Source organism: Boleophthalmus pectinirostris, unplaced genomic scaffold (genome assembly GCF_026225935.1).
Source record: "Boleophthalmus pectinirostris isolate CB_2022bp ecotype Guang Dong unplaced genomic scaffold, ASM2622593v1 HiC_scaffold_14, whole genome shotgun sequence".
NCBI classification, from domain to species: Eukaryota; Metazoa; Chordata; class Actinopteri; order Gobiiformes; family Gobiidae; genus Boleophthalmus; species Boleophthalmus pectinirostris.
This window is the reverse complement of record NW_026571047.1, coordinates 16813769-16841742: the sequence shown is the minus strand read 5'-3', so window position 1 is coordinate 16841742 and position 27974 is coordinate 16813769. Positions and strand designations below refer to the sequence as shown.

Genomic DNA, 27974 nt, shown 5'->3' with positions numbered 1-27974 from the left:
GACTTCACTTTCCCAGCATGCTCCGTCTGAAGAATATGCTGTTGTAGCGCGTTTTGGACCCCTGTTGTGAGCCATTAGATTAGAACGCCTCTACTGTGGACTTATTTTTCTTCTAGTGCTGCTACTGTAAAGCAGTTTGATGCCAAAATGACGGAAATAAATGAGAAGGAGAATGAACCATCGCAGAACCGGGACCTCCAGAGAGCGCAGGCTACTGTCCCCAGTCAACCCGAGTCCAAGGTAAAGAAAATAAAACCGGCATTTTGTTTTTACATGCTTGTTTTTACACTTTTTTAACGTTTTTACCACCAATATTTCTGTAAAAAAATTCCACCACGACAATGTGTACTGGAAAGCATTCATTTGCAAGCCATTCGCATACTGTAAGCTGGAGTGCTTTGTGGTTACAGGACTTACATAAGAGTCGTAATCCTCTTACTTGTTGTATTACACTGACCTAAAGTTAGAGGCCAAGAGATTAAAACAAGGTGTTTTGTCTGGCAAATATTGATACTGCTGTTGTATAGTGTGTGTCAGTTGGGATGAAAGAAATGCAAAGGGGCATGGATTTTGGTCTATTTGTTCAAATTTAAATGATTAAAGTTATTATTTATATTTTGTAATCTATAGTGTCCAGTTACATACCTAAACAGCATCTGTGAAAAAGCCAATTGGATTAAGCTCACTGTATTTATAAGACCCAAATGGAATCTGACAGTTCCTTGGCATTTAGTTCTGCCAGATCTTTTTGCTTCATCAACAGTTTAATCATTAAATTAAGGATAAAGGCAACATAAAGTAAACATTGACAGAGTTTAAGTGTGAAATAAATATTCTACGATCATGTGAAGCATATCAGATCATGTTGCAGCTTTCATTCGCACTCTGACTCAAATTACACACACTACACAGAGTACTTTTTGTGCCAGGAGGTACAAAGACATCAAGGGAAGTGTGCATGATTAGCAGGCTAGCTTCCAACCAGGGCACACAGGGCAGCTGCTACAGTCTAGAAGTAGCTTACCATGATCAGGTGCAGAGAATAGCTTAAGTATTTCTCTGCATGTGTCATTTTACAGGAAGACAGGAAGAATCTATACCAAAGCCTCACAAAAATAGATTAGAAAATAGATTTAAAAGTTGACAGAATGTGTACAATCTTCTTACATATCACATAAATCAGAGCAGAGGAGTTGGGGTCCCAGGGACTTAGGGGCCCAGAATTAGACCCCCCACTTATTAATTCATATTTGATTGGGGCCCATGTGATGCTGCTTGCCCCAGGCCCCCAAACTTCTGTTGATTGGCCTGCATCAGAGCAATGTATAGACCTTTTAACCATTTAATAAAGATGGGGTTACAGCTGAAATGACAAAGTTTTAGGACCTAGTGACTAATGATCAGGTTCATGTTAGATATTTTTATTACATATTTTTTGACCAGTTCTGTATAACCAATAGGAAAATCAGTTTTTCCCCCAGCTGGGAGTATGATGTCATCACAGTTAGAAACTGAAAATAACCACTGTGACGTTAATAGCCTTTTAGGGAGTAACGATATCCAAGTCTCATGATATGATATGGTCACGGTATGAACCTCACGGTATGATATTTATAATGATATCGTGGGAAAGCTCACGATATGAAGGGGAGTCTCACGATTAGGAATGTAACAATATCCAAATCTCTTGGTACAATATTTGCACAATATAAATCTCATGGTACAATATTTATTGTGATATTTTGTGGAGGCAAACAAAACTGTTAACATGCAACTTTTTCCTCTTAAAATGTCTTGACAAGATTTAATCCAAACAACAAAGACTTAAAAGTGCTTACAACTGTTATTTCTTCTTGTAGTCTACACTGAAATGGAGCAAAGGATCATGGTCTGTGTAGTTCCCTCTGTCTTTTTTTCACTATTGCTGCACCATAACTCTTAATTTAAGCAAAGAGACTTGTAATTCAATATATTGTGATGGTCCACGATATTATTGTGAGAACTTTGATGATACGATATCACGATATTTTGGTAATTGTTAAATCCCTATAGCTTTAAGTAATATTATATTGAACTAAGTCAACATTTTATATAGTTATAATAGAATTATATAATAGAATTATAATGGTGTTTTTGCTAATACCCTGCAGCTCTAATCAACACATTTTATGACACCTAGCGACCTCCCCTGGGCTGTAAAACTGTAACTCTGTGTCAGACTCCACACTGCTCCTCATCGATCCCTCCTGATGAAATTTTGGGCATTGTTTTACCAAACACCTGACCCAAATCCCTCCTCTGGCCTGTGTCTAATTGAGAACATAGAGCAGCCCTATAATTGCAGCTGCAGCCTTCTTCTGCCATCACAAATCTTCCTCTTCGCCTTTGTCATCCGGAGGGACCATAGGGAGCCTGGACAACAAGGCTGGCTGGAGCGGCTCCTTGTTGTATCTATGTGAGAACAGACAGCAGCGCACAATGGGGAGGGTGGATTTATGGAGCCAATCATTTAGCAGATGTTTGCTGTGTCTTGCAACGGGCTGGCTCATAATTCACACAAATAGCCATGTAAAAAGAAAGAAAAAACCTGGCTGCGTCATTTGTGTGTCTAGTATGTTGGTTAAAGCCCCTTGCTGAGGACATTGATTTCATTACACCAGACTAAACATTTGATGAGGTCATTTCTCGCTCTTGTCAGCACCTTTTGTCTCAGTTCTGTACCCTCCTTTATAGCTCCCTTATAGTGTATTTATAACAACAACCTCTGATCCAGGAGGGTACAATGAGAAACAGTGCATAATATTCGTCTCTTCCTAAAGGTAAGATGAAATCATATAGTACTACTTCAAGGCCTTACGATATACAAAACTGAACTTGTTTGAGCTTGCCGTATTGTTTCCCGCATTCAAACACATAATGTACTTGTTTTTATGTATTTTGTTGCATCTATTTTGATTAATCCAACAAATTAGACCATATACTTCCTCTTGATATTATCTTGTGGTTAGGTCTGTCATGATAATTACTATATCGACTTATCATTCAGTGTAGCAAAGCTGGAACAATATATTTTTGGGCTCAGTTTTTATCATGTGTTCTGTACATTTTCTTTGCGTTTATGGGAAATTTTGTGTTATTTTTTGTGACTATCTTATCGTTATCTATGTGGCAAGATTTGAGCCATAGTGCCACAATAATAATAACTTCTCTGACATAAATATGTCACCATGTTTAACCAAATTCCTTTTTTTTTTTTATATATATTGAGGGGTTGTTGGTTTAACTCTTTAACTCTTGCCCTTGAATTTCAAATGAGCAGTTTGAAATGAATTGCATGTATAGTGAGTATACAGTGAGTGTGTTGTATGTATTGTGAGTGTGCTGGTTTTATGCACTTTTGTGTGATTGTTGTTGTACTTTTCTCTGTCCTCTAGATGATTTTACATCAACATGCCGAGGGACTGAAGATGGAAATTAGCCACGCTTTTAAATGTTCATTAATATGTGCTGTCCCTTTACAAATAAATAAATAAGAAATAAGATGCAAACTAAATACTAAAGTGTTAAACTCTGCTGTTTATTTATTGCAGCAGGTTTTTAATCATATTGTAGATTTAGAACAGTTTTTGTGGTTCTGCTCTTGAGTTATTGTGTCAGTGACATACAAACAGTGAGTTTCAGTATTACTGTTTATCATCTATATTTATTTCAGCAACATATTGCATAAAATAAAATAAAATGCTTAGCTGACAGATTTAACTTTTGCTATGGACCCTATATATCTGCATGTATGAGGAATTGCACAGACATATTTTATACCTGTAGCTCCAACTTTGATGTTAGCAGCTAATCCTTCTTGCCAGATTCAAACTGCTTATAGTATAGCTGCAGATGGAGTCGTTTGTGATTGCTTTGGTTTAACACAAAGTTCTACGCAATCATTTTAAGTTTAATGTAGTTGGAAATAGAAACTAACTGCAGCATTAACTTTTGACAAAGTTGTAAAAGATGATTATGATATACTGAGCATCGCTGTGGGACAGGTCCTGGGCCAGAGCCATAAAAAACTCAGGGTAAATGAGTTTTTATGAGTCTATCACATGGTTCTCGCGTCCTCCACTCCTAAGGTTAAGGCTCTATTTCTTTTTAAGGAGTTGCTACATCAAATAATGTGGTATAGATATTAAGACAGATGCCCTTCCTTATGTACAGTAATACTCTTCAGCGTTTGGGACAGATACAGATTCAGACTACTTTATTAATCCTACCATGGGTAATTAGTTTGAGCAGTAAAGAGAAATATAGTGACAAAGAAATACTCAACACATGGAGCAACTCTGAACAAAGAGGAGCTCTGAGGACTAAGAAGCACTCAATAAATACATGAAAAAAAAATTCATCAGTTTTATATAGCACTTTTCTGGACACTCAAAGACACTTTACAGAGCATTATTCATTCACTCCACACTCAGTGGTGGTAAACTACTAGTCACAGCTGCCCTGGGACAGACTGATGGAAGCAAGGCTACCAATTTGCACCTTCTGCCCCTCTGACCACCACCATCATGCACACACCACTTTCATACTAGGCCATGAGGGTGAAGTGCCTTACCTAAGAACACAACTGGTGCCTCACTGTGGAACCAGATTTTCCCAGTGGTCTCCCATCCAAGTACTAACCAGTCCGGCCTTGCTTAGGTTCTGAGATCTGACGAGATCAGGCTCTGACAAGTTGGCATGGCGATCATCACATAGAATTTAAAAAGACAGGCAAAACTTGATTATTTAAATAACAGTAATGGACAGAATCATGTATGTGTTTATTTAGTAGAGACTAATCGAGTAATAATGACTTCTTTGATCTAATATTTCTCTTTGGGGGGATGTTGGCATAAATCGGGGAAAAGTTACACATAGAAGTTGTTGCTAATCACTATGGGAATCACAGGCCTGTCGTGATAATTACTATATTGACAAATGAAAGCTGGAAAAATGTTTTGTCATTCTTTATTTTGGTCAGTGTATGTACTTTTTCTTTGTTATTTTTGGCGAAATGATAAGATTTGAGCTGTAGAAGGGTGAGTTAATAACTTCTGTGACTCATTATAGATGCAAACTAATGACTAACGTTTCATTCTGCTATTTATTTCTTACAGCTCATTGTTTCATATTTACTAAAGCAATATACTCACAACCTTAGACTTGAGACAAACTGAAATTTAGCAATACAGCGTGTGTTTTTATTGGTTTTATTGGTTTAGACATGTTAGTGCATGTCCAAAGCCGAGGACTTCGTGTGGCTGGTATAGGTTGAGGGTGTAATGATAAATGAAGCAACCGCATTTAGGGCAAATACTATAAATCACTGTTTTCCAAATAGTGGGTCAGGAACCAGAAGTGGGTCACTGTGAGGCCGGAAATATTTTCAATGTTCAGCTTATTTTCAGCCTAAATATGAATCACAGTTTAAATACATGTGGCACTGTGTAAGAGTTATTAAAGTCATTTGGAAAAATAACTTTGTTCTTCTATTAAAAGTAGGTCACGATAAAGACAAGATCAGGCTGTAAAAGCAGCAGTTTTCAAACATGTAACAACTTAATTGCCCTAAATGCTTTCTTTTTACATGCAACACTCAGAAACCCACTCAGAAATCCAGAGAACGATTTACAAAAAGCCTTCATTTCAAATATAGTTAGTAAGTTTTTCACAACTATATTCTCAAGACTGATCAGTGCTAAAAGCCAAGATGCAATAAAAAAGAATTAAAAAATGCAAGATTACTAGAGCGATGCAGAGGCGAAGTAACAAGAACAGAGGGGACCAATTTTAGCAGTGCTATAAAAAGAGGCAGGTGAACAAACAGCCTATTTTTACTTTTCAAAGTATGATGCAACTTTAAAGTAATACATTCAAGAAACTCAAACACCTGCAATCTGTCTATTTTTTATCATTTCTAATAGCTTTTCGTCATTTGAAAATAATGTAGTTTGGGCAATATTGTTTTTTTGTTTTTGTTTTTAAATCTACTTAAAGGAGAGTATACAACTTTTCTGATGGAAGATATGCTAACTGCTTTTCTACATGATACAAGGTGTTATTGCTTTGCCTGGAATATTCCACAGTATCGCATTACTCATCTATCTCCATGGAGGCAAGCAGGCTATGTAACAGTCACATCAGTAGAGACGATGCTTCATGTAGAATACATGTTTTTCACAGTTCAGGAATAAAAACTGTAATCAGATATATGCAAGACAGACAGAAGTTAAATGTCATATTGTGGAACATTGCAGGCAAACCAATAACATCTCCATGGAGACCAGAAGCTAGCAGACCATCTGCCAGAAAAGTTGCAGAGTGTACCTTTGAGCATTGATTTCAAGGGAGACATTAACAATTTAGGTGATCATGTTTTTTCTTTTCTGTCTTTGCGCAGGATTGGAAAACTGATCATAAGGAGGGTAGAACAGAGAACAGTGTATAGGGGAAACATGACTGTACAAAAACAGCAGGAAGAGCATGTTCTTACAGCATGGTCACTTCGGTCCAGTGTTGACCAAGCATTGTTTTGATGAATGATGAGAGCTTTAATGACTGTCCTTGATTGAGTCAGAGGAGGTTGTGCTGAGGAGGCAGAGGGCAGTGTGGTGTCAGGGGGAGAGCAGGGTCTTTGGGGAATAACTTGTTTTACTGACCTTAATATAATGTTCCTATACGGCAAGCTTCATCACACAAAGGCATTGGGCTAAAGGAATGGACTATTGCTATGTGTATTTTTTGCTGTTTGTGTGTGTGCGTGTGCGTGTGTGTGTGTGTGCGTGTGTGTGTGGGTGTGTGTGTGTGTGCGTGTGTGCGTGTGTGTCTGTGAAAAGCTATATTCACCTTCATCTTCAGACTAAACAAATTCAATTATTTTTCAATCTTTTTTAAATAAATCGTGAGGTACATCATCGTTGTGACTCATAATTCCTTTGTGAAACCTCTGTTATTAGCTGTCCTTTAATTCAGATTGATATTTTTTAATCATATTTACCAGAGTGTTTAGGTCTATAACTTATACTTTTTCACTTGAATTTAATCTGATGTCAACTAAAAATACATGCATGAAATGATTTCAAAGAGCCTACATTAAATCTATATTAAAATGTGGTTTCCTCACCACAAACACAGCTGGGGTTGTATTTTGTTTCATTCACACATGTTTAACTCACAAACAGAAAGCACCCCACTTTGTGCCACATTGTGATGTTATGTAGTAATACAGGAAGTGCTCCACTGTGTTTTCAAACTCCATATAACTTCACTAGTGTCATTTGGATGATTTCAGCCCTGGAATTGTCCATCTCTTCTGAACAAAACGGCTACCACTACATGACATCACAAGGTGGAAAAGAGCATTTTGAGCTTTGGAGATGTAGACAGACTAATAATAAAGAGTGTCAAAGATCTAATTTTATTTTTTATTTTTTGGAAAGAGAGCCAAAAGCACAATAAAGGACCTTTAATGATTATTTTAATTATCAATTAGCTGTGTTTAATCAACCTGTTATAACCCTATTATCATGACTAATTATGTAATTAGTTAAATACACACATTTTCCACAGTATAACGGTCCCATATTGTCCCCATTTGTTCTCTGAATGTCCCAAACATGAAAGGGCTGCTGTGGCAGTCACCTTATGCTGAGCCTTATTGTGTGTCTAAGCCTTTAAATGGGAGGATTTAGAAACGCAAGACTCTTCTGCTCAGACCCAGACCAGACAGCTGCAGGAGGCTCTGCTCTCACTGGGGTTTAGCTGTTCTAGTCACATGACAATGCTGAAAAATGAAGAGACTCTATGTTACAGGCGCACTGTTTAACTTTTTGGATGGGGGTCCATCAACTGCTTTTTTCTATGGACATGTCATTGCTCTTTCTGGAATATTCCACAGTATGACATTAAATGGCTCTACCTTACATTTATTAAATTACAGGTGGTTTTAAAGCTTAGAAATATCTAGAAAAACAAGCATTCTGACTATAAGCAGGTTGTCCCTCCGCAGATCTGTCCTGTCACTTGGTCTGGTTTAGTCTTCATGAAGATAGAAAGGTTTAATGCCACACTGTTAAACATTCCAGACAAAGCAATAACATTTTCACTGAGAAAAGCATTTGACGGACCCTCCACCGGAAGGTTACACAACTTTGATCACGCCTTAAAAGATTTATATTTCTTTTAGCTACCTGTGTCTGTAGCATGCAAGGATCTTGGCATTATTATTGGCAACATTTGACTTCTTTCAGAGTAGGGATATGGCAAAAACTGAATGCTCTTTGCATTTTATTATTCATTCACTCCACACGGGGTGGTGAAAAGCCATAGCCATAGCTGCCCTGAGTTATACTGAAGGCTGCCAATCTGCGCCATCAGCAAAAAAGGATTTAGCTGGAACAACAGCCGAGAGGACAAGTGAGTGAGTTAGCTAAAGATGGATATATGTAAAATGGCAGATTAAAGTCCCTTTAATTTAGCTTCACACATTTTTACATGAACTCCCATGTAGTTGGTTGACAGTTTTAACTTTAACTTTTAACAGTTTTTATTTGACTAAATGATCGGCAGTGCATGTATTTGATCAACCATTAATTTTTTAGCCGACTATATCCCTACAAAGACTAAAGATAATGTAATAATTCTTCTTTTCACATACCAACCCAACATTTAAGCTGTTCCTCGACATCCAGCTAATTTCTCTTGGACCCCAGTGCAAAAGCAAAAGTATGTCAGAAAACATCATTGTGGCAGTGGGCACACATGAGCGAATACCACTCCCTCCTCACTAATCATTAATTTATCCACTTCTTCACAATAGACTATTTATAGAAGCTTCCACTACACATCTTAGCTTGGCCAAGATGCAGATTTGTTATAATTTTAGAGTGATATTGAAGGCATCTTTTCATTTCGGGGTCAAACACAGGTTATGTTGTCAGTATAGTATCCCTGCTGTTTGCTTTGAGCTAATTGCAGTCAGTAGTTCAGTGTGTGACAGCAGTGCAGAGCTGGTCATAAATAGTTCAAAGCCCTATAGAAGAGAAGACGAACGAGAAGTGGTATATAGGCTAATGCACAGGAGTGTCTGTGAGTATATTTAAAACAGTGTGAATGCAGGAAGGTGCTTTTGATCTCATAGTACTGCTTTGCACCAATCACTTAAATTTTATAAGTTATATGGTAAATATAAATACTTTTATGTATTCTTTATTTCAGACACAAACATTCAGTTCAAGAAGATTCCTTTGCTGTTAGCTGTGAATGTATTGACTTGAGTGACAGAAACTTAAAGCCTTATATGGCTTTGTTGTGAGAAGAAATTTAGTTTTTATGAGCTATAGATATAATTTTAACAGATCATTTTACCTCTATGGCAAACTATATGAAAAACTACTATATATGATGCCCATGATTTGCCCATATTGTTTCTACGATAATTTGACATTAAATTAGACATATTTTGACAAAAAACGTGTCCACTTGATGTCCCTGAATTAACTCTCTGTGTATATGTCATGATAGAAAGTCCATACCTGTACCCCTGCATTCATGTTGTCTAACTCTGAATAAGAGTAACCAAACTGAAGATTAGATTATTGATTCCTTTGGTCTCACAGTTTGACACTCCCTGTGGAGCAGTTTCCTATTTATTATGCAGCACTTGCAAATGAGAGGGTGATTTTAGAGAGTGTGTTAAAACATCAATTATTGATTAAAGAGAAGTAAATGTAAGGCAGCAAGGCCAGACTGGAGTATGTTGTCAAACTTGTCAAGAGGGCATGTTTTTGTGCAATGGGGTAAATCTGTGGACTAAACTTAAATTTAAAAGTAGGTTTAGAATTGTAAATAGCAACAAAGGCAAAGTACTTTTTTAGCTTGCCAATACCTCCTACATGGCTAGGGTTGTGGATATACTGTATTACTGACTTGTGTACAGCCATTTTAAAGGGACAGGCCAGAATTTTGGACATAGGACCTAATTTCTTCCATCCATCCATCCATTTTCGTCCGCTTATCCGGGGCCGGGTCGCGGGGGGAGCAGCCTAAGCAGGGACTCCCAGACTTCCTTCACCCCAGACACGTCCTCCAGCTCCTCCGGGGGGACCCCGAGGCGTTCCCAGGCCAGCCGAGAGACATAGTCCCTCCAGCGTGTCCTGGGTCTTCCCCGGGGCCTCCTCCCGGCGGGACATGCCCGGAACACCTCCCGAGGGAGGCGCCCAGGAGGCATCCGGAACAGATGCCCGAGCCACCTCAACTGGCTCCTCTCGACGTGGAGGAGCAGCGGCTCTACTCCGAGCTCCTCCCGTGTGACTGAGCTCCTCACCCTATCTCTAAGGGAGCGCCCAGCCACCCTGCGGAGGAAACTCATTTCGAGCGCTTGTATCCCGATCTCGTCCTTTCGGTCACTACCCAGAGCTCATGACCATAGGTGAGAGTAGGAACGAAGACTGACCGGTAAATCGAGAGCTTCGCCTTTCGACTCAGCTCCCTCTTCACCACAACGGTCCGATACAGCGACCGCATCACTGCCGAAGCTGCACCGATCCGCCTGTCAATCTCACGTTCCGTCCTTCCCTCACTCGTGAACAAGACCCCGAGATACTTGAACTCCTCCACTTGAGGCAAAGACTCCCCACCCACCCGGAGAGGGCAAGCCACCTTTTTCCGGTCGAGAACCATGGCCTCGGACTTGGAAGAGCTGATCTTCATCCCAGCCGCTTCACACTCGGCTGCAAACCGCCCCAGTGCACACTGCAGGTCCTGGCTCGATGAAGCCAACAGAACAACATCGTCCGCAAACAGCAGAGATGAAATCCTGTGGTCCCCGAAACCGGACCCCCTCCGGCCCCTGACTGCGCCTAGAAATTCTGTCCATAAATACAATGAACAGAACCGGTGACAAAGGGCAGCCCTGGCGGAGTCCAACATGCACCGGGAACAGGTCTGACTTACTGCTGGCAATGCGAACACAGCTCCTGCTCCAGTCATACAGGGACCGGACAGCCCTTAGCAAAGGGCCCCGGACCCCATACTCCCAGAGCACCCCCCACAGGACACCACGAGGGACATGGTCAAATGCCTTCTCCAGATCCACAAAACACATGTGGACTGGTTGGGCAAACTCCCATGAACCCACGAGCACCCTGATGGAGAGTGTAGAGAGCTGGTCCAGTGTTCCACGGCCAGGACGAAAACCACACACTGCTCCTCCTGAATCCGAGGTTCGACTACCGGCCGGATTCTCCTCTCCAGTACCCTGGCATAGACCTTACCGGGAAGGCTGAGAAGTGTGATCCCCCTATAGTTGGAACACACCCTCCGGTCCCCCTTCTTATACAGAGGGACCACCACCCCGGTTTGCCAGTCCAGAGGTACTGTCCCCGACCGCCACGCGATGTTGAAGAGGCGTGTCAGCCAAGACAGCCCCACAACATCCAGAGACTTCAGGTACTCAGGACGGATCTCATCCAACCCCGGAGCCTTGCCACCAAGGAGCTTGCCAACCACCTCAGTGACTTCGGCCAGGGTGATGGATGAGTCCGCCTCCGAGTCCCCAGCCTCGGCCTCCTCGGAGGAGGACGTGACGGTGGGATTGAGGAGATCCTCAAAGTATTCCTTCCACCGCCGGACAACGTCCCCAGTCGAGGTCAGCAGCTCTCCCCTGCACTGTAAACAGTGTTGGTGAAGAACTGCTTTCCCCTCCTGAGGCGCCGGACGGTTTGCCAGAATCTCTTTGAGGCCGTCCGATAGTCCTTCTCCATGGCCTCCCCGAACTCCTCCCAGCTCCGAGTTTTTGCCTCCGCGACCACACGGGCTGCAGCACGCTTGGCCCGCCGGTACCCGTCAGCTGCCTCAGGAGTCCCCCGAGCCAGCAAGGCCCGATAGGACTCCTTCTTCAGCTTGACAGCATCCCTTACTTCCGGTGTCCACCACCGGGTTCTGGGTTTGCCGCCGCGACAGGCACCACAGACCTTACGCCCACAGCTCCGAGCAGCTGCATTGACAATAGAGGCCGAGAATGAAGCCCACTCGGACTCCAAAATCCCTCTGACAGAGGGCTCTGCCAGACGTTCCCAAAAGACCCTCACTACACGCTTGGGCCTGCCAGGTCTTTCCGGCTTCCTCCTCCGCCAGCGAACCCAACTCACAACCAGGTGGTGATCAGTTGACAGCTCAGCCCCTCTCTTCACCCGAGTGTCCAAGACACGCGGCCGGAGATCAGATGACACGACGACAAAGTCGATCATCGACCTCCGGCCTAGGGTGTCCTGGTGCCACGTGCACTTATGGACACCCTTGTGCTCGAACATGGTGTTCGTTATGGACAAACTGTGACTAGCACAGAAGTCCAATAACAAAACACCGCTCGGGTTCAGATCGGGGAGGCCGTTCCTCCCAATCACCCCTCTCCAAGTGTCACTGTCGTTGCCCACGTGGGCGTTGAAGTCCCCCAGGAGAACAACGGAGTCCCCAGTCGGTGCACTGTCTAGTACCCCTCCCAAGGACTCCAAGAAGGCCGACACCACAGTGAGAGACCTGTCCCCGACCCGAAGGCGCAGGGACGCGACCCTCTCGTTCACCGGGGTGAACTCCAACACACAGCGACTGAGCTGTGGGGCAATGAGCAGGCCCACACCAGCCCGCCGCCGCTCCCCGCGGCCAACGCCAGAGAAATGGAGAGTCCAGCCCCTCTCAAGGAGTTGGGTTCCAGAGCCCAAACTGTGCGTGGAGGTGAGGCCGACTATATCTAGTCGGTAACGCTCAACCTCCCGCACAAGCTCAGGCTCCTTCCCCCCCAGCGAGGTGACATTCCATGTCCCCAGAGCTAGTCTCCATGTCCGGAGATCTGGTCGCCGAGGCCCCCGCCGTCGACTGCTGCCCAGATCTCTCTGCACCGGCCCCATATGGATCCTCCTGCGGGTGGTGGGCCCACGTGAGGACGGCCCCACGTCGCTCCTTCGGGCTGAGCCCGGCTGAGCCCCGTGGGGGGAGGCTCGGCCGCCAGGCGCTCGCTGGTGAGCACCCACCCCAGGCCTGGCTCCAGGGTGAGGCCCCGGTGACGCCAATCCGGGCGACGTAACTGGCCTTGTTGGTGTACTCATCATAGGGGCTTCTGAACCGTTCTTCGTCTGACCCGTCCCCCCGGACCTGTTTGCCTTGGGTGACCCTACCAGGGGCATGAAGCCCCCGACAACATAGCTCCTGGGATCATTCGGGCACTCAAACCCCTCCACCACGATAAGGTGACGGTTCAAGGAGGAGACCTAATTTCTTATGTTGGAGAATTGTGGAGACACTTTTTTAAATATTCCATCCAATCTTTGTATTTGCAGAGGTTGCTGGTGCTAGGCGAGTGCATGTCAATTATCATAGTTATCCTGCCACTAAAAACAGTCTTACCCACTCCACAAAGCACCCAGAGCAAAACAATTAGTACACCAGACTATTGATGTGAATGTCTGTGTCGATAGAATAATTAACCAACCTTGCATTTGAAGGATTTATGTCTGAGCAGCAGCAGTGAGTTTTACTTCCTGATAGAAAGCTTGGCAGCGGCGGACTGATATCACCTAGCACCTATCTTTCCGGAAAGTAAAATTCCACTGCTGCTGAGAAAATAGTCCATCAACTTGCGACGATTCATGCAATGCAAGGTTAGTTTTATTTCAAACATTATTCTATCAACACAGACTTTTACATCGACAGTCTGACATAATAATAGATTTGCTTCAGATGTTTTGTGTAGTGGGTAAGACTGTTTTTAGTGGCAGGCTAACTATGGCCAAAATTCCGGACTGTCCCTTTAAGGTGCATTGTGTAACTTTCCTGGTCAAGGGTCCGTCTCTTGCTTGTTTCTATGGATATGTCATTGTTCTGCTTGGAATGTTCCATAGATTGACATTAAACAGCTCTACCTTACATTTATTCAATTACAGGTGGTTTTATAGCTTGAAAATACCTAGAAAACAGGTATTCAGACTGTTGGCGGGGGTGCCTCTCCACAGATCTGACCTGTAAATTGGTGTGGTTTGGTCTACATGAAGATAGAAAGGTTTAATGCCATACTGTGAAATATTCCAGACAAAGCAATGACATTTCCATGGCGAAAAGCATTTTATGGGCCTTTCACGTTACGCAATGCACCTTTAAGGTAACAGGGTGCACGACTTACTATTCTTAGTTCATGTCCTTATTGTTTGTATGCTCCAACCAAAACCAGTGTTGTGATGAGTTTTGTCTACTCTTCTTAAAGGGCTTAAACTTGTGAAAGCTCCTTCTGTAGACAACAGTTCAAAGTTGGGGAAGTTAAAAAAAAGTACCTCCATTACTGAAAGGGCCACAGCTCGATCCAGGAGAGGGCTATTAAGCAGAGGAGGCCCCGCTCCCTGTAGAAACCGTTTACATGTGCCTCTCTGTAATGGGTCAGGCGAGAGGACTCTTTTCATCACTCAAACTAATTGGTATCTGTGAATGTGGGCCTTAAAGAGGGGAAAAGCTGGAACCTGCTCGATGCTATTGATTGAATGTACGTCGGAGGAGCACATGAGTGAGTCCAGAGCTCAAAGGGGCAATAAGCATCATGGCAGAGGCTGTCTTCAACCAAATCAATTAAGACTCTGCTGCTGTTAATGAATAATTATGAAAAAAGTAGTCACATTAGGAAGTATTAGGAAGTTATTTCAGGCATTTTAGTTTAATATAAGAAAAAAATTAAAGACACATTTTCAGCAACAATAAGTTCTGGAGACTAGCAGTTGGCGATATGGCAAACAATTTATGCTTCAGTTTCTTTTGAAAATTCACACATCGCTATGATTGGTTAATAGATTGGCAAACTAGAGAATCATAGTATGACAGATTTGTTATAGTGATTAAATCACAATTTTTCTTCTCGCACCATATTGCTCAGCCCAAGAAAAACAACAATTACACACATCTTTGCCCCAGTTAACGACACTGAAGGCAAGGTTGAAAGGAAGAATTGGACTGCCATGACCTGCTGGATATTAGTGAACAACTTCTGGCCCTTCTGACTTCGGCCCTTCTGACTACCCTAGTAGTCAGAAATCAGCAATAAAACTAATATCGAGACTAGATACTCATTTGAGCAAGTATCGAAACCAAAAAAGTCATATTCCAGGAGAGAAATGAACCTTTCCTGGATAATTTTATAATGATTTTGAGCTGTATCAGAACAAGTATAAGACCTGGATGACTGAGGGATTACATAGATATAAGGCCACATGATAACATAAAAGAAAGTGTAATCATTTAATATCATTGTATTGTTTAAATAAAGAGTGTGTTTTATTATCATTGTGGTAATGGAATCAGTATTGAGTATCAAGTCTTTTTTTCCTTAGTATTGAAATTAAGTTTGAACTTTTAGTATCGATACAATGCTACAAGTTACTACAAACACAAGTGTTTAAATATTATGTGGTGCTTTTATGCAGAATAGATTATCAAAACAACGCCACTTCTCCGACAGCTAACAAGCTCCTAGTAAATTGACTGTTGGGTGTTCAGAAGCTGTTACATTCTTGGCCTCATTCTTCAGGCCATTCTCTTGATGTATGAGCTCACAATCGTAATTATTCCCATATATCAGATCCTGCTTCACCTACTAACTGTTTGTCATCATCAGTCCCAATTTACTGTGCCCAGCAGCAGCAGAGGAAGTGTTAGACAAGAAGAGAGAAATACAGCCACATCACTGAAAACGCAAAGATGTAGGGGGCTCAATAAGTAATCACACATGAATTTTAAGAGCTATCGACTAGAGACGACCGATGTTGAGATCTAAGAAAAGAGGGATTGAGCCAAAGCAGGCCAAGGGCAGCCAGAGGTGGATGCTATCAGCTGATTTTCAAGGTTTCAAACAGTTTAACACTTTGCTCATTTTGTTTCTGGTAGATGAGAAGGTCTGCTTCCTGATTTTCTCAGGTGTTATTGCATTGCCTGGAATGTTGCACAGTATGGCATTAAATATCTATAATATCATATCAATTTTTATGAAAACAAGCAGGGTACAAAACAAAGCCAGGTTAAGTCAATGCGAGCCCACTCACAGTTTTTGAAGGTATTTTAGAGCAATAAGTATGCCTTGATGAAATAAATTATAAATAGATATATTTATGTCATACTGTGGAACATGCAGGCAAAGTGATAACAACTCCATGGAGAAAAAAATGTGGCATACGCTCCACCATAAAAGTTACATGGTGTATGTGAAAGTGTCTATGCTTTAAAATCGAGTATACCCCTATAATCATTAGAACAAATTAGTGACCATTTAATAGTTGCCTAATTAGTTTCTTTTTTCTCTTTGCAGTTGCAGAAGCTAAAGAGATCCCTGTCCTTTAAGTCTGTTATGCGCAGCAAAAGCATGGACAACTTCTTCCAGAGAAATGGCGACTCACGTCACCCCTCTGCCCTCATCACCACGTCTCACCCCATCTCTCCTCCTGCCCCCTCCTCGGACTCTCCTCTGGGGTATGAACGCTCGCCCTCCCTGTCCCCCTCCGCCAGCCCAAACCCCTCCCTCTCCTCGCACTCCCCCTCCATCAGCCCGTCGTCCGTGGGGTCCCAGGTCAAAGTTCTGTCCGTGAAGACCCACTGTTTCCAGGAGCATGTGTTTCGCAGGGCCACCAACTGTCAGAGATGCAAACACGTCATCCAAGGTGAGCCTCATTATACACTTGTGTTCAATTGTGTACTTTTCATGTCAATTATGCCCAATTATTGACTGAGAGATTGTTTGCCAATTTGTGATGTTAATTACACTTGACGCAATGCACGCAGCTAATGTAAGTGTATTTTCTAACATTATCGGTCATATAAGGTCCCAAGTCTATGTTTTAGTCCAATTCTTGAATAAATGTATGTAAAAATTACTGTGAAATATGCAATTGACTGCCCTTTGCAGTGGTGCAGAAACAATTAAATAAGACTGATAAATGATTCAGCCAATAAAACATTTACTTTCTCAACAATTATGGGAGAAAATGGGCAAGGATATAAATAAATTATTGCAGGCTGTTACTGTTGTCAAATGTGGAATATAATTATGTCAAGCAATCAAATTTAAGTGTGTTTTTGCTTTAGTTTAATGACTCATTTGTGCAGGAAACTCGAAGCAGGGGCTGCGATGTAAAGCCTGTAAGATGGCTGCCCACCTCTGGTGCTCCTCTGAGCTCTCTCAGCTGCCTTGTAATGGGAAGGTAAGTTATTGTAGCTCCACATTTCAGTATGCTCCTCCAAGTACTTAAGAGCTATACATTACTGCCCACACAGAGGCAACCATATGGCAGCAGGCTCTCAAGTCATAATCACTTTATGGTGAGGGGGTACAATATAATGCAATAATACAGGTCTCAAGTTCTTTAGCACTGCACAAGATACTTGAAGAAACTTGTATTGAATTAATGTATTTGAAAACTAAATAAAGAAAACACCTCTACTAAGGCACTAACCCTAACTCACAATCGATTGGAATGCACAACCACACAAATACATTCAACACAAGAGTATCTAAACCCTGTAATGTCATCAGTACTGAAATAGCCTTAACTGTAAACCTAAACCCCCGATTTTCTAAAAGAGGATAAAGTCCTTTTGTGAGGAGCTGCTATACCGCCGAGCCAAACATCTGAACAGAGGGAGATATGAGCACAGGGGTGAGCTGTGAGATCAGATTGTCCAAAGGCTAAAAATACCATCAAATCTGGGAAGACTGACGCTGATAAAAGTTCATTGCCAAGTGTTGCCTTTTTGTCCTTTTCCTACATGTGCTGTTCTTCTCACATATCACCCTCTGCTCTCTGGTCCGGTGCTACATTTCCTTCCTCTGCTCTAAACTCAGTAGGAAAATCAATATCTGCCTGTAGCAGCTGGTCGGCTAATTTGCTGTGAAATTCGGTGTGTTTGGGGCACACACAATCCCCAGAGGAGGCACCACAGAGTCCTGGGCAATGTCCCTTTCTCATCACTGCGCACTCATCGGAGCAGGCATTAGGCAAAAAAGAGGGAATGTTTAGGATTTTGCTTTGTAATTGCTATAAAACCTACAGTAGAATCTATAGTTATATAATGTGAACACAAATATTTTATATTTTGGACATCACAACAAACTGCTATTGTTCTCTCAAAACTATTATGTATTGCTGTGTATCTGAGCGAAAAGCACTGCACATGAGTTCGTGCAAAAATAACTATTTATACAGAAAAAGTATGAAAACACTATATTTATATAAAGACTTAATAATTAAACTTGATTAAACTAAATAATCAAGTTATATTGTTACCCCGTATAAATTCTTATCATCTAAAATTCTATCTAATCTAAATTCTAGTTGATATGATCAGTTGACATTTTTGTTGGAAATTTTGGTCGACTACAGCACCATCGACTAAACTAGATGATAATCAACGATAACGATCATATAAACAATTAATCGACTAACAATTGATCGACTAACAATTGATCGACTAAATGACTAAAGCCCTACACCTCTAGATTTTATAAAGTCATACCATTCATGAATTAATAATTTCTTGTTACTTTTTAATTCACCTTGCAGATTAAAAATTACCAAACCAACAGTCAGAAAAACTGGACTTATGATGAGTGCATTTCCTGCGTCACTGGCTCACGTTCAGCCCATTTGCTGAGTGCACCTGTTTATGACCAATTTGTTTTAAATACGCTTCAAATCCAAGTGCTTAGATTGCTTTGGAAACCTGACAAACATCTCTGGATCGATGTAATTAAATGTAAAGATGTATCACAGTTTGATTACAGCAGTGGGCAGCTGAGGTCTGCACTAAATAATTGGCTTTGCAGGAAATCGTCCACACATCGCCCTCACTGCGGGACATCAGGTTTAATTACTCAGGCTAATTTAAGGTGTGTCACCTTCAACTGGTTTGTCTTTCACCTTTATTTAGTCATACATCACAGTCCAATGATCTGTTTAATAGAGATGCACAACATTAGACAGAATATTATTACAATTTAAATATACTTTTCTATTTACTGCAATAGTTAAACAATTAAATTCAAATTTTAACCAAAACCAATCTATGACCAAAATAATCTAGATTAGGACGAACTAAACTTTTTGTATATTTATTTTAAAGTTGTAAAAGGTTTCCAGCTGCAGATATATTATGTCTGTAGTCTCTGTTTTCTAAAGCAGCAGAGCAGAGGGCTGTTGTGTTAAGGGTAAGATAAAAAGAGACCCAGGGCTAAAGCTTCTCTGTCAGTTAAACACGTAGCCATAACAGCTTACAGCCATCTTTCACTTTTGGATGACTTCGTTTGTTTAGACTTTTATGAATGTATTTGAAATGACTGCTGACAGTAGCTCAGTTGTTAGTGTTTGTCCACTGATCCAAAGATTTGGCAGTTTGAATCTCGCTCTCAACATAAACTTTGGTTGAGTGGTCAGATCCACTAACCCATAGGTTAGCAGTGAAATTCCAGCTTCCACAAATGAATGCTGTTATTGTGTCCTTGATTCACCTTGGCCCTAGTGTAAACGTACACTGGTGTATGAATGTGTGCATGTGATATAGGGTGCTTAGAGTGCCTTGAAGGTGAAAGTGCTGTATAAAAATGTGACCATTTATCATTTATTTCTAAAGTCCATTCATCTGCATGTTATGTATGCACTTTGGTTAGTAATATTTTGAAGAAAAAAGTTTAGTATAAGTAATAAATGTGAAATTCCATGTAATTTATCACTTTTAAAAGAGTACATGTGTAATGCTTAATCCTATTTGAGTCATATTTTGTGGGAATGCAAGATATGGCTTCACATAGTTATTCCAGCCATCAGAGGGCAGTACGCAAATGTGTTGTTACAGAGAACTTCAATCAAATAGAAAGGAGCTGTCACTCTTGAAATAAAAACACTGGTCTGTGTCCCCAAAGTAACATGATGTACTGTATTATCACCATATTTGTTGCTGTTGTTGTTGTTGTTAATTTTAGGACAGTTTCCAAATATAGTTCAAATAAAACTTAAATAAAGCGAAAAATAGAACATCAGAGTCGCTAAAATTAGACCTTTAAAACATGCATCGATATAAACACCTAAAAATACCAGTATGACACTTTAGTTTAAAATATCTGTGTCAACATGATTAAAATACATTGATGGACAGTTTCTTTGCTTCTTGGCTTGAAAGCAGTTTAGAAAAAGCTGTGCTCACTCAATGAAGCCTAGGGAAATGGTGTTTAAGCTAATGTGAAAACTAATGGAGAGTGCATTATTGGCAGCACTTTATGTTATGTAATACGAATAGTGTAATAATGCAGAAATAATGTCTTTACTGGGAATGGCATTTGCCTTGTAACACCTGGGACATAGTGACAGTGTCTGGCATATGTAAAAAAGACACTTTTTACATACTGCTCTTTGCCTTAATGTAATATGGTCAGTGTTGGAAGATAAAAAAATACAACAGTAAAAGTTCAATTAAGTACAATTTTTAGTACCTCTACATCACTTAAGTCATTTTTACAGTGGATACTTCTTACTTTTACTTCACTATGTTTGAGAGCATGAATCTATACTTTTTACTCCACTACATTTTTGAACTGTCCTGAAAAGTAAAAAGTACAGAAATGTCTGAGACTTATTTTTAGACTTATTTTTAGCACTTTCAATTGGAGTTAATGTCTCAGTTTTGAACAAACCAAATATACAACGCAAAAGTAAACACAAATGCAAAAATAGCTTGAAAAATTAATAAATCGATTGAATTTGAATGTGTTTTTGAATTGAATTTGATATTTTAAATGTTCTCAAAATCTTTCCAAAATACTAAAAATACTAAAAGCCCTGCTCTACAGAGATTTCCTTCAGCTTTTGTAAACTCAGATTGATTGATTTCACTTTGTCCTCTTTCTGCTTGGAGTAACATCTCCTCTGTGTCCTTGTGTTTAAATCCACCAGAGCGGAGCTTTTAAAAGAAACTTCAGCTCTCCTCTGCTCAGCATCGATCCTCTGGGCGTGGTCCGAGAGGCTCCTGCTGCCCAAGGTGAGTGACAGACCCCACCGTCAGATTTATCACTGCACAACAAAATAAAATATATAAATACATGGCTCCAGGAGTGACTGATGGCTGTGTCCATGGCCTTGAATTCTGACCGGAAACTGTTTGACCTGAAAAACTGCACAGACAGGGATCAGCCATGATAGGATGACAAGCTCCAGTCTGTGTCATGTTATATGCTGTGTCAGACCACATACTCAGGTTCATGATCCTATTCCCTTCTGCAATTTATGGACATAGAATAGAGATTGATCGATATAGGTTTTTTCATGGCCGATGTCCAGTTGTTTAGAATCAAGACCAACGATGGCCGATAAGCTCTGTCGATATTTTTGGGACAATATATAGTATAGGGCCGAGTTTCAATAATTTCCCCAAATTATGTCATTTAAATTGACAACAAACTCACCCACGGCCCCCTTTTTTTTACTACAAACCTTTAAGAGAGTGGTGTAGTCATGTTTTGTGCGGCTGTCTCTTCAAATTAAAGTGTTATTATGAAGCTCTATGTCTATTTTTTTAGGCAACAGATCGACCAAAACAAAATATCGGCCTATGCTGGAGATTTTAAGACTGATAGCTGACATGCTAAAAAGTCCAAATATTGGTGATATATTGGTCAGCTGTTATATCCATCTCGAATATAGAATGCCCAGTCTCGTCTAATCTCTGAAGTGAAGCAGAGTGCTGCAGTGGGAGTATTTGTACACCAGCCTGAAGGTCGGCAGATTGATTCCCACAGTAACAGGGGGACAGTAAAACAAAACAAAAAATTTATGTTGCAGCAATATCAAGAGCTATTCGCTATTCAGAATCTTACAGATATATATTTTTTGTCTATATGCAGAAGGAGAAACCAGCGTTGTTGACCCTGTGTACGAGGCGCTGCGCTATGGGACATCTCTGGCACAAATGAGTCGATCAAGCTTCAGCAGCATTTCTGAGTCTCCGTGTCACGAGGTAAAGATACAAGACAAGTCAAACCATCATCAATCTAGGAATGTACTGTAACCGTATTACACTGACTTATGCTTTATCTTATTCTAGGGGAAAGCTTTGGACAAACTAGAACACCAGCCCATTGCAGAAGAAGAGTCTATACCAGGAAGTAAGTCAGGAATCTTATCACCATATAACATGTAGTTCACTAATTCTAGATCTGGTATGAATGGAATCAAAAGTGAATGCCCTGCAGATTTTTCTATGTTATTATTATTATTATTTCATATTATTTTTTTAAACATTTCATTAATTAGTTTTAAACTTAACTCTTCTGTGTTTTACATACATTTACACATTTACACATCATTTCAGTTACTTTGTGCATTAGCCTGACATAAACCATACCTAAATTATGAAAATCCATAGCATTTACACTTCAATCTTCATAGAGATTTGGTACAGACTTGAGCACAGTTAAATCCTGATGTAGACTTGGATTGGTCCTGTCCTAATCTAGTCCAGAATTAGTTTAGAAGAACCAATTTAGTCTCAGGTTTGATGTGGTCTATGTTCAAAGTGAATATGCCCGTAATGGCACATAATAACAATAAGTGACCATCTTAAGTTTAAAATTCCTAAAATAATTATGTTTATACTGCATTTTATATTGATTTAACAGTATCAGCTCATATCTAATCAATTACATCTAATCCCTATTTTTACAAAGTGCAGCCTCAGCTAATTTCACAGGACTAATGTGCCCTCAGTCCCCTTGCCCCTGGAGATAGGACGCTCTGTTTATTCTGCTGCTCACATGACCTTGTCCACTGCCCCACTGCAGTCTGTGTCCTGTGTGTGTCCTCTATCTACCTTTCTCTCATTTTTGTCCAATAATCCCCCTCTCGTTCTCTCTTTCTCTCCTCTGTGTTATTTTATCTGTCTGATGTTCCAGTGCTCACGCCGCCTGAAAGTGAGAAGGCTGATTCAGAAGACAGGGTCAGTCTGAAGGTGTGTAGTCAGCATCTCTGTCTCCACTTTCAGCTTTTGCTTGATTAAACGGACACTGGCTACTCTTATAACATCTTCATCCTCTTCCTGAAGAGTGGGGTTAAATAAAACAAAAAAATAAATAAAGAGAAGTATAATGTAAAATATGATCAACCCAAGAACTACTCCTTTCACTACTACTTTTACAACTTCTACACACTGATCATTTAGAGCACATCTATTATTCACTAACTAAAGTGCAAATGAGCATAGTTGTGGATATTTTGTCTTTTTATTAGCATATAATTCATTTATTAATTCCAGATTCTATATTGGTTTATTCCACAATTAAGTAGTCATTAGTTAGTATTTGACTAACTTGACTGTTATTGATAGTTAGAGATTAAGGGCATTTCATCCACTAACTAGTATGCTCCTCACCACTGTTTCATAAGTCATAGATAAACATGATAATAGGTGATCCAACATTAATACTCAAATTGCAGCCAGAGCCTAAAAAGACTTTATGAAAGATCTATTTTCTAAAATGTGCAAATGTACAAGTTTAAGTATAGAAAGATGCTTTATATAATTCTGTTATATTTGTGCTTACAGACGCCGAAACGTGTTGAGATCCACTCCATCCACACATATGTAGCTCTGTACAAGTTTCTGCCCCAAGAGAAGAACGACCTTGAGCTCCAGTAAGTACAATAAAGTACAATATTAACACAGGCTTCTCACCATTACTTTAAAGTATTATATTAGAGAAACATTTCAGTGAACCAAATAAAGGTGCACTATGTAACATTTCTGGTGGACGGGGTGCCTGAAATTATTGCTTTGGTCACAATATTCCACAGAAGGGCAAACTTGTCTATCTGCAGAGATAAGCAGGTGACACCACCAAGCCAAGTTACAGATGTCCATGCATGACAAGCAGACAAGCAAGTGTACCTTTAAAGAAAAAAAAATACTGAGGAAAAAAAAGTTGGACCATTGCTATAGCAACTAATCAACCAATCTTTTGAATGGTGAAAAGTCTTCAAAATGTTACCTATAAAACGACCAACACCAAATGTGTTATATAAGAATGTTTACAAGTAACCAAACGTACTCCTTATTGTCCTTACTCATGTGGAAGATACCTGGGCACATTTTCACTGACATTCACACACCATCTGTCCCCCAGCGGGACAGTAAGGTGCAGGGGGTGCAGTGTTTGGAGAAGGAGGGGTGCGCCTGATAGGAGGGCCCAGAAGGACAAATGGCCATGCTGCGTTGACCAAAAGAATCTGTACTTGTCTGTCTGTGGGAGGCAGCAGCGCGGTGGGATGTCCGGAGCTAATCTAGACTGCAGCACGCCTTTAGTCAACACAGATATGCACTCCATGTAATCGCTGTAATGATATTTAAATTAGTATTTGAACTGGTAGATTTCTATGGTTCTGGAGTGTGCAGAGACAGAAAGACTTTTTTACTTCACCCACTTCAATGGTGCCTTTATGAAATAATACCAAAAAAAGGAAATGTTCAACTAATATGTGATATTTAAAGGTACACTATGAAATATTTGAGATTTTATTGCTTTGCTTGGAATGCTCCACAGTATGGCATTAACCAGGTAAGATCAGTGGAGAGGCAACCCCCTCACAATGTTAATGCATGTTTTTCAAGGTGTTTTAAGCTATAAAAATGTAATATAATGCAAGATAGATACGTTTAATGCCACATTTAATGGGGAGTAAATATATCTCATTTAAAAACACAGGAAAGGTGAGAGCTTCAGGTGGTTCTCTTACTGAAAAATACTGAACAGGTGCTCCTCAAGGACAGGGCTAGAAAGCAGTGAAAATGACCCTGTTTGTAGTATAAAAACTTAGTGAAACAAAGTTTTAAAAAGTGGTCAGAAAGCTCCAATGCCCTCTGTTAGAGAAGGTTAAAGCCCTTTACTGCTTACATGGGTTATTTAAAGGTGCACTATGTAACTTTTTGGTTGGGAGTCTGTCACCTGCTAGTTTCTGAGATGTCATTGCTCTGGCTGGAATATTCCAGAGTATGGGATTAAACAGCTCTACCTTACATTTATTAAAATAGAGGTTTTATAGCTCAAAAACACCTTAAAAAAACACACACACACACAAACCAAGCATTCTGACTGTGAGCGGTTGTCTCTCCACATGATCTGACCTGTAACTTGGACTGGTTTGGTCTAGATAGAAAGATAGAAAGGTTTAATACCATATTGTGAAACATTCCAGACAAAGCAATAATATTTCCATGGAGACAAGCATTTGACTGACCCTCCACCAGAAAAGTTACACAATGCACCTTTACTTTATTACCAAAAACTTTGCTTTAGCTTATACAATGCTATATTGAAACACTAAAAATAAATGTGAGTCACTATCATAAAACATCTACCAGATAATCTTATTCTTGTTTCAGGCCTGGTGACAGAATACAAGTGACTGACGACTCCAATGAGGACTGGTGGAAGGTGGGTTGGTTTCAAGTACTTTAATATACATTCATTGACTTCCCACTCACAGTTATAGTCATTTTTGTGCATTACGCAGCTCTTAAGTAACAATATGACAAGAGGCGCTCTGAAGGACGCTGTGTGGGTGTTTGAGCTGGTTACCATAGAAAAGAGAGACGATGCATCATAAACTGTATTTAATGAGACGAGAGCCAAGTCTTCACCTGTCTGTCAAATAGTCTCGCTTTTAAGTACTGTAAGGAAAATTACTAGAATATAGTTTCAACCACCCACAAAGTATTTATCGATGCAACTACAGATGCATATGGTGTATTTACATGGTACTACAACACAGATACTATTTACTAGCAAAAACATGTCCACAAGAACTATGTAATAAGCTCTAAGCATGGTGCACAATAAGTAGCTTCCTGTGCGTTTTAAGGGCTGAAAATTGGCTATGGGTAATTTAATTAAAGCAATTTAATTAATTAGCTACAAAAGCAACTACCATTCATTTTGGTAGATTATACATTTTATAATAACTACACCTTAAATGGCTTTAGTAAAACATAAAGACAGACTTAATTCACAATGAACAAATAGTTGATTAAGACTGATTCGGTTTAGTTACTGCTTAATTAATACCCTAATTCTTAACTCCTTAATTAACGTCTTATTAAGCCTAAGTCATTTTTACTAAACTATTAAATCTGTCTTTCAATCATGTTTTAAAGCAGTAAATACTATACTATACTGATACTATGGTTTCAGTTTGCTTACTCACAAAAATTAGTATATAGCAAAACAGACTAGACATGCCACTTACAGACAGCTACAGACAAACTGGCTATTGACTTTGTTCCAGGTTTGTTCCACAACCATCTGCCCACAACTGCACAGCTCAACATCATGTGGTACCCCCGTGGGCTTTGTTTTCTCTTCCTCCATGGTCCCAACAGACAATACCGGGGATTATAGCTCCACAAATACTTGAAATCGCTTTATGGAGCAGTGTTGCAGAAATGTTTTTTTGCTTTTTTGCATTTTTAGAAAGTAGATCATTCCAGGATGGTTAAGACTTGATTAAGCAAATTACAATGAAAACCTGAGCAATAGGTTGTCAGATACTCCACTCCTCAGAAGACATGTCCTCACTAAATAGGTCAACGTTCTAGACTGGGTTTTTAAATAGCTCATTACGAATCATATCTTTGTACCTCTCATGGACTAACAGTCTGTTGCCTCCATGTTTGTTTGTGTTCAGGGGAAAATTAGGGACAGGGTGGGCTTTTTCCCAGCCAACTTTGTGCAGCGGGTGCGTCCCGGAGAGAGGGTGTGGAAGGTCACTGCTGGTTTCCATGGCAACCGAGACAAAGGCCAGATGAGCGTCAAAGAGGCTCAGGTGAAACATGCACACAACACTAACAACAACTCTGTCTGTCTCTATCTCAAGTCTCTATGTATCTGTAGCAGTGGTAGAGTATTGTCTTGGTGGTTTAAACCCAACATCAACTGGTGCTTACTGTTGTTGTGTTCTTGAGCAAGACACATCACTCACCTTGAGTGATTGGTGGTGGTCGAAGAGGCTGTTACACCAGATCATTAGCCACACTTCTGTCAGTAAACCCCATGGCAGCTGTGGCTATAGTTGTTGCCTAGTGTGAAGAATGAAATGCAATATTAATAATAAAAAATATATAATATTAATATTTTTGAGGTTGTTACCAAATTATAAAGTACCTTTGTGTGCACCTCAACAAAAATGTACACAACCCACCCCTCCACACATTCCTCTCCATCCCTCTTTCTTTCTCTCTCTCCCCATCTCTCTCTCTCTTGCTTACATAAAGGTAATATGATGCAAATAGATGCAGGAAAATGCTGAAATAACAGAGGATGGAGTGCAACGGTTTTCTAAGCGTTTAGCCTCAATCTAAATGGCGTAATTGAGTATACTTTATATTTACTCAAGGTCAGCACTGTATTAACTGTACTACTGAGGACTAGTTTGAACTTTATAAGACTGTAGAAAATAAGTGATATCCATACTTTGATCTACTTCATTATTTTGTTTGAAACACATATAACTAATGGCAAAATGGCTGTGGAAGTGTGTGCTTAGCATGCTAGCTATTGTTAGTTTTAGCTTCATGGCTCTGTGAATAATGAGAATGCCCTGAATGCTTAATGCTAGTGAGGACTAACTTTGGACCACTGCAGACCGTTTAAAATGAACTAGTTCTGTTTTTTAAGACCTTTCATTAAATTTACTGTTATCCACATAATGTCGGTTTTTGAGCCTCTTAAAATCTGATGTTATTGGACCCTTCTGATTTCTGCAGATCTGCGTGGGGAAGAACGAGGAGATCGAAGGCTTTTTGCGACTGAGCAGTGGGAAAAAGCGAGGCATGGTCCCAGTCAAGAACATAGTGGAGATATGAAACTTTGTCAGTGC

General features: G+C 40.3%; 1 protein-coding gene across 1 annotated transcript; it reads left to right on the top strand.

The window, feature by feature from the left end:
• The first annotated feature begins 147 nt into the window (after positions 1-147).
• LOC110154160 (SH3 and cysteine-rich domain-containing protein 2-like) lies at positions 148-27974 on the top strand. Its single transcript, XM_020918107.2, has 11 exons — positions 148-240; positions 16376-16724; positions 17170-17264; positions 21006-21090; positions 21953-22065; positions 22153-22213; positions 23000-23055; positions 23650-23738; positions 25483-25534; positions 26784-26921; positions 27862-27974. Exons 1-11 carry the CDS (start codon positions 148-150, stop codon positions 27958-27960), a joined length of 1230 nt encoding a protein of 409 aa, XP_020773766.2. The 3' UTR covers positions 27961-27974.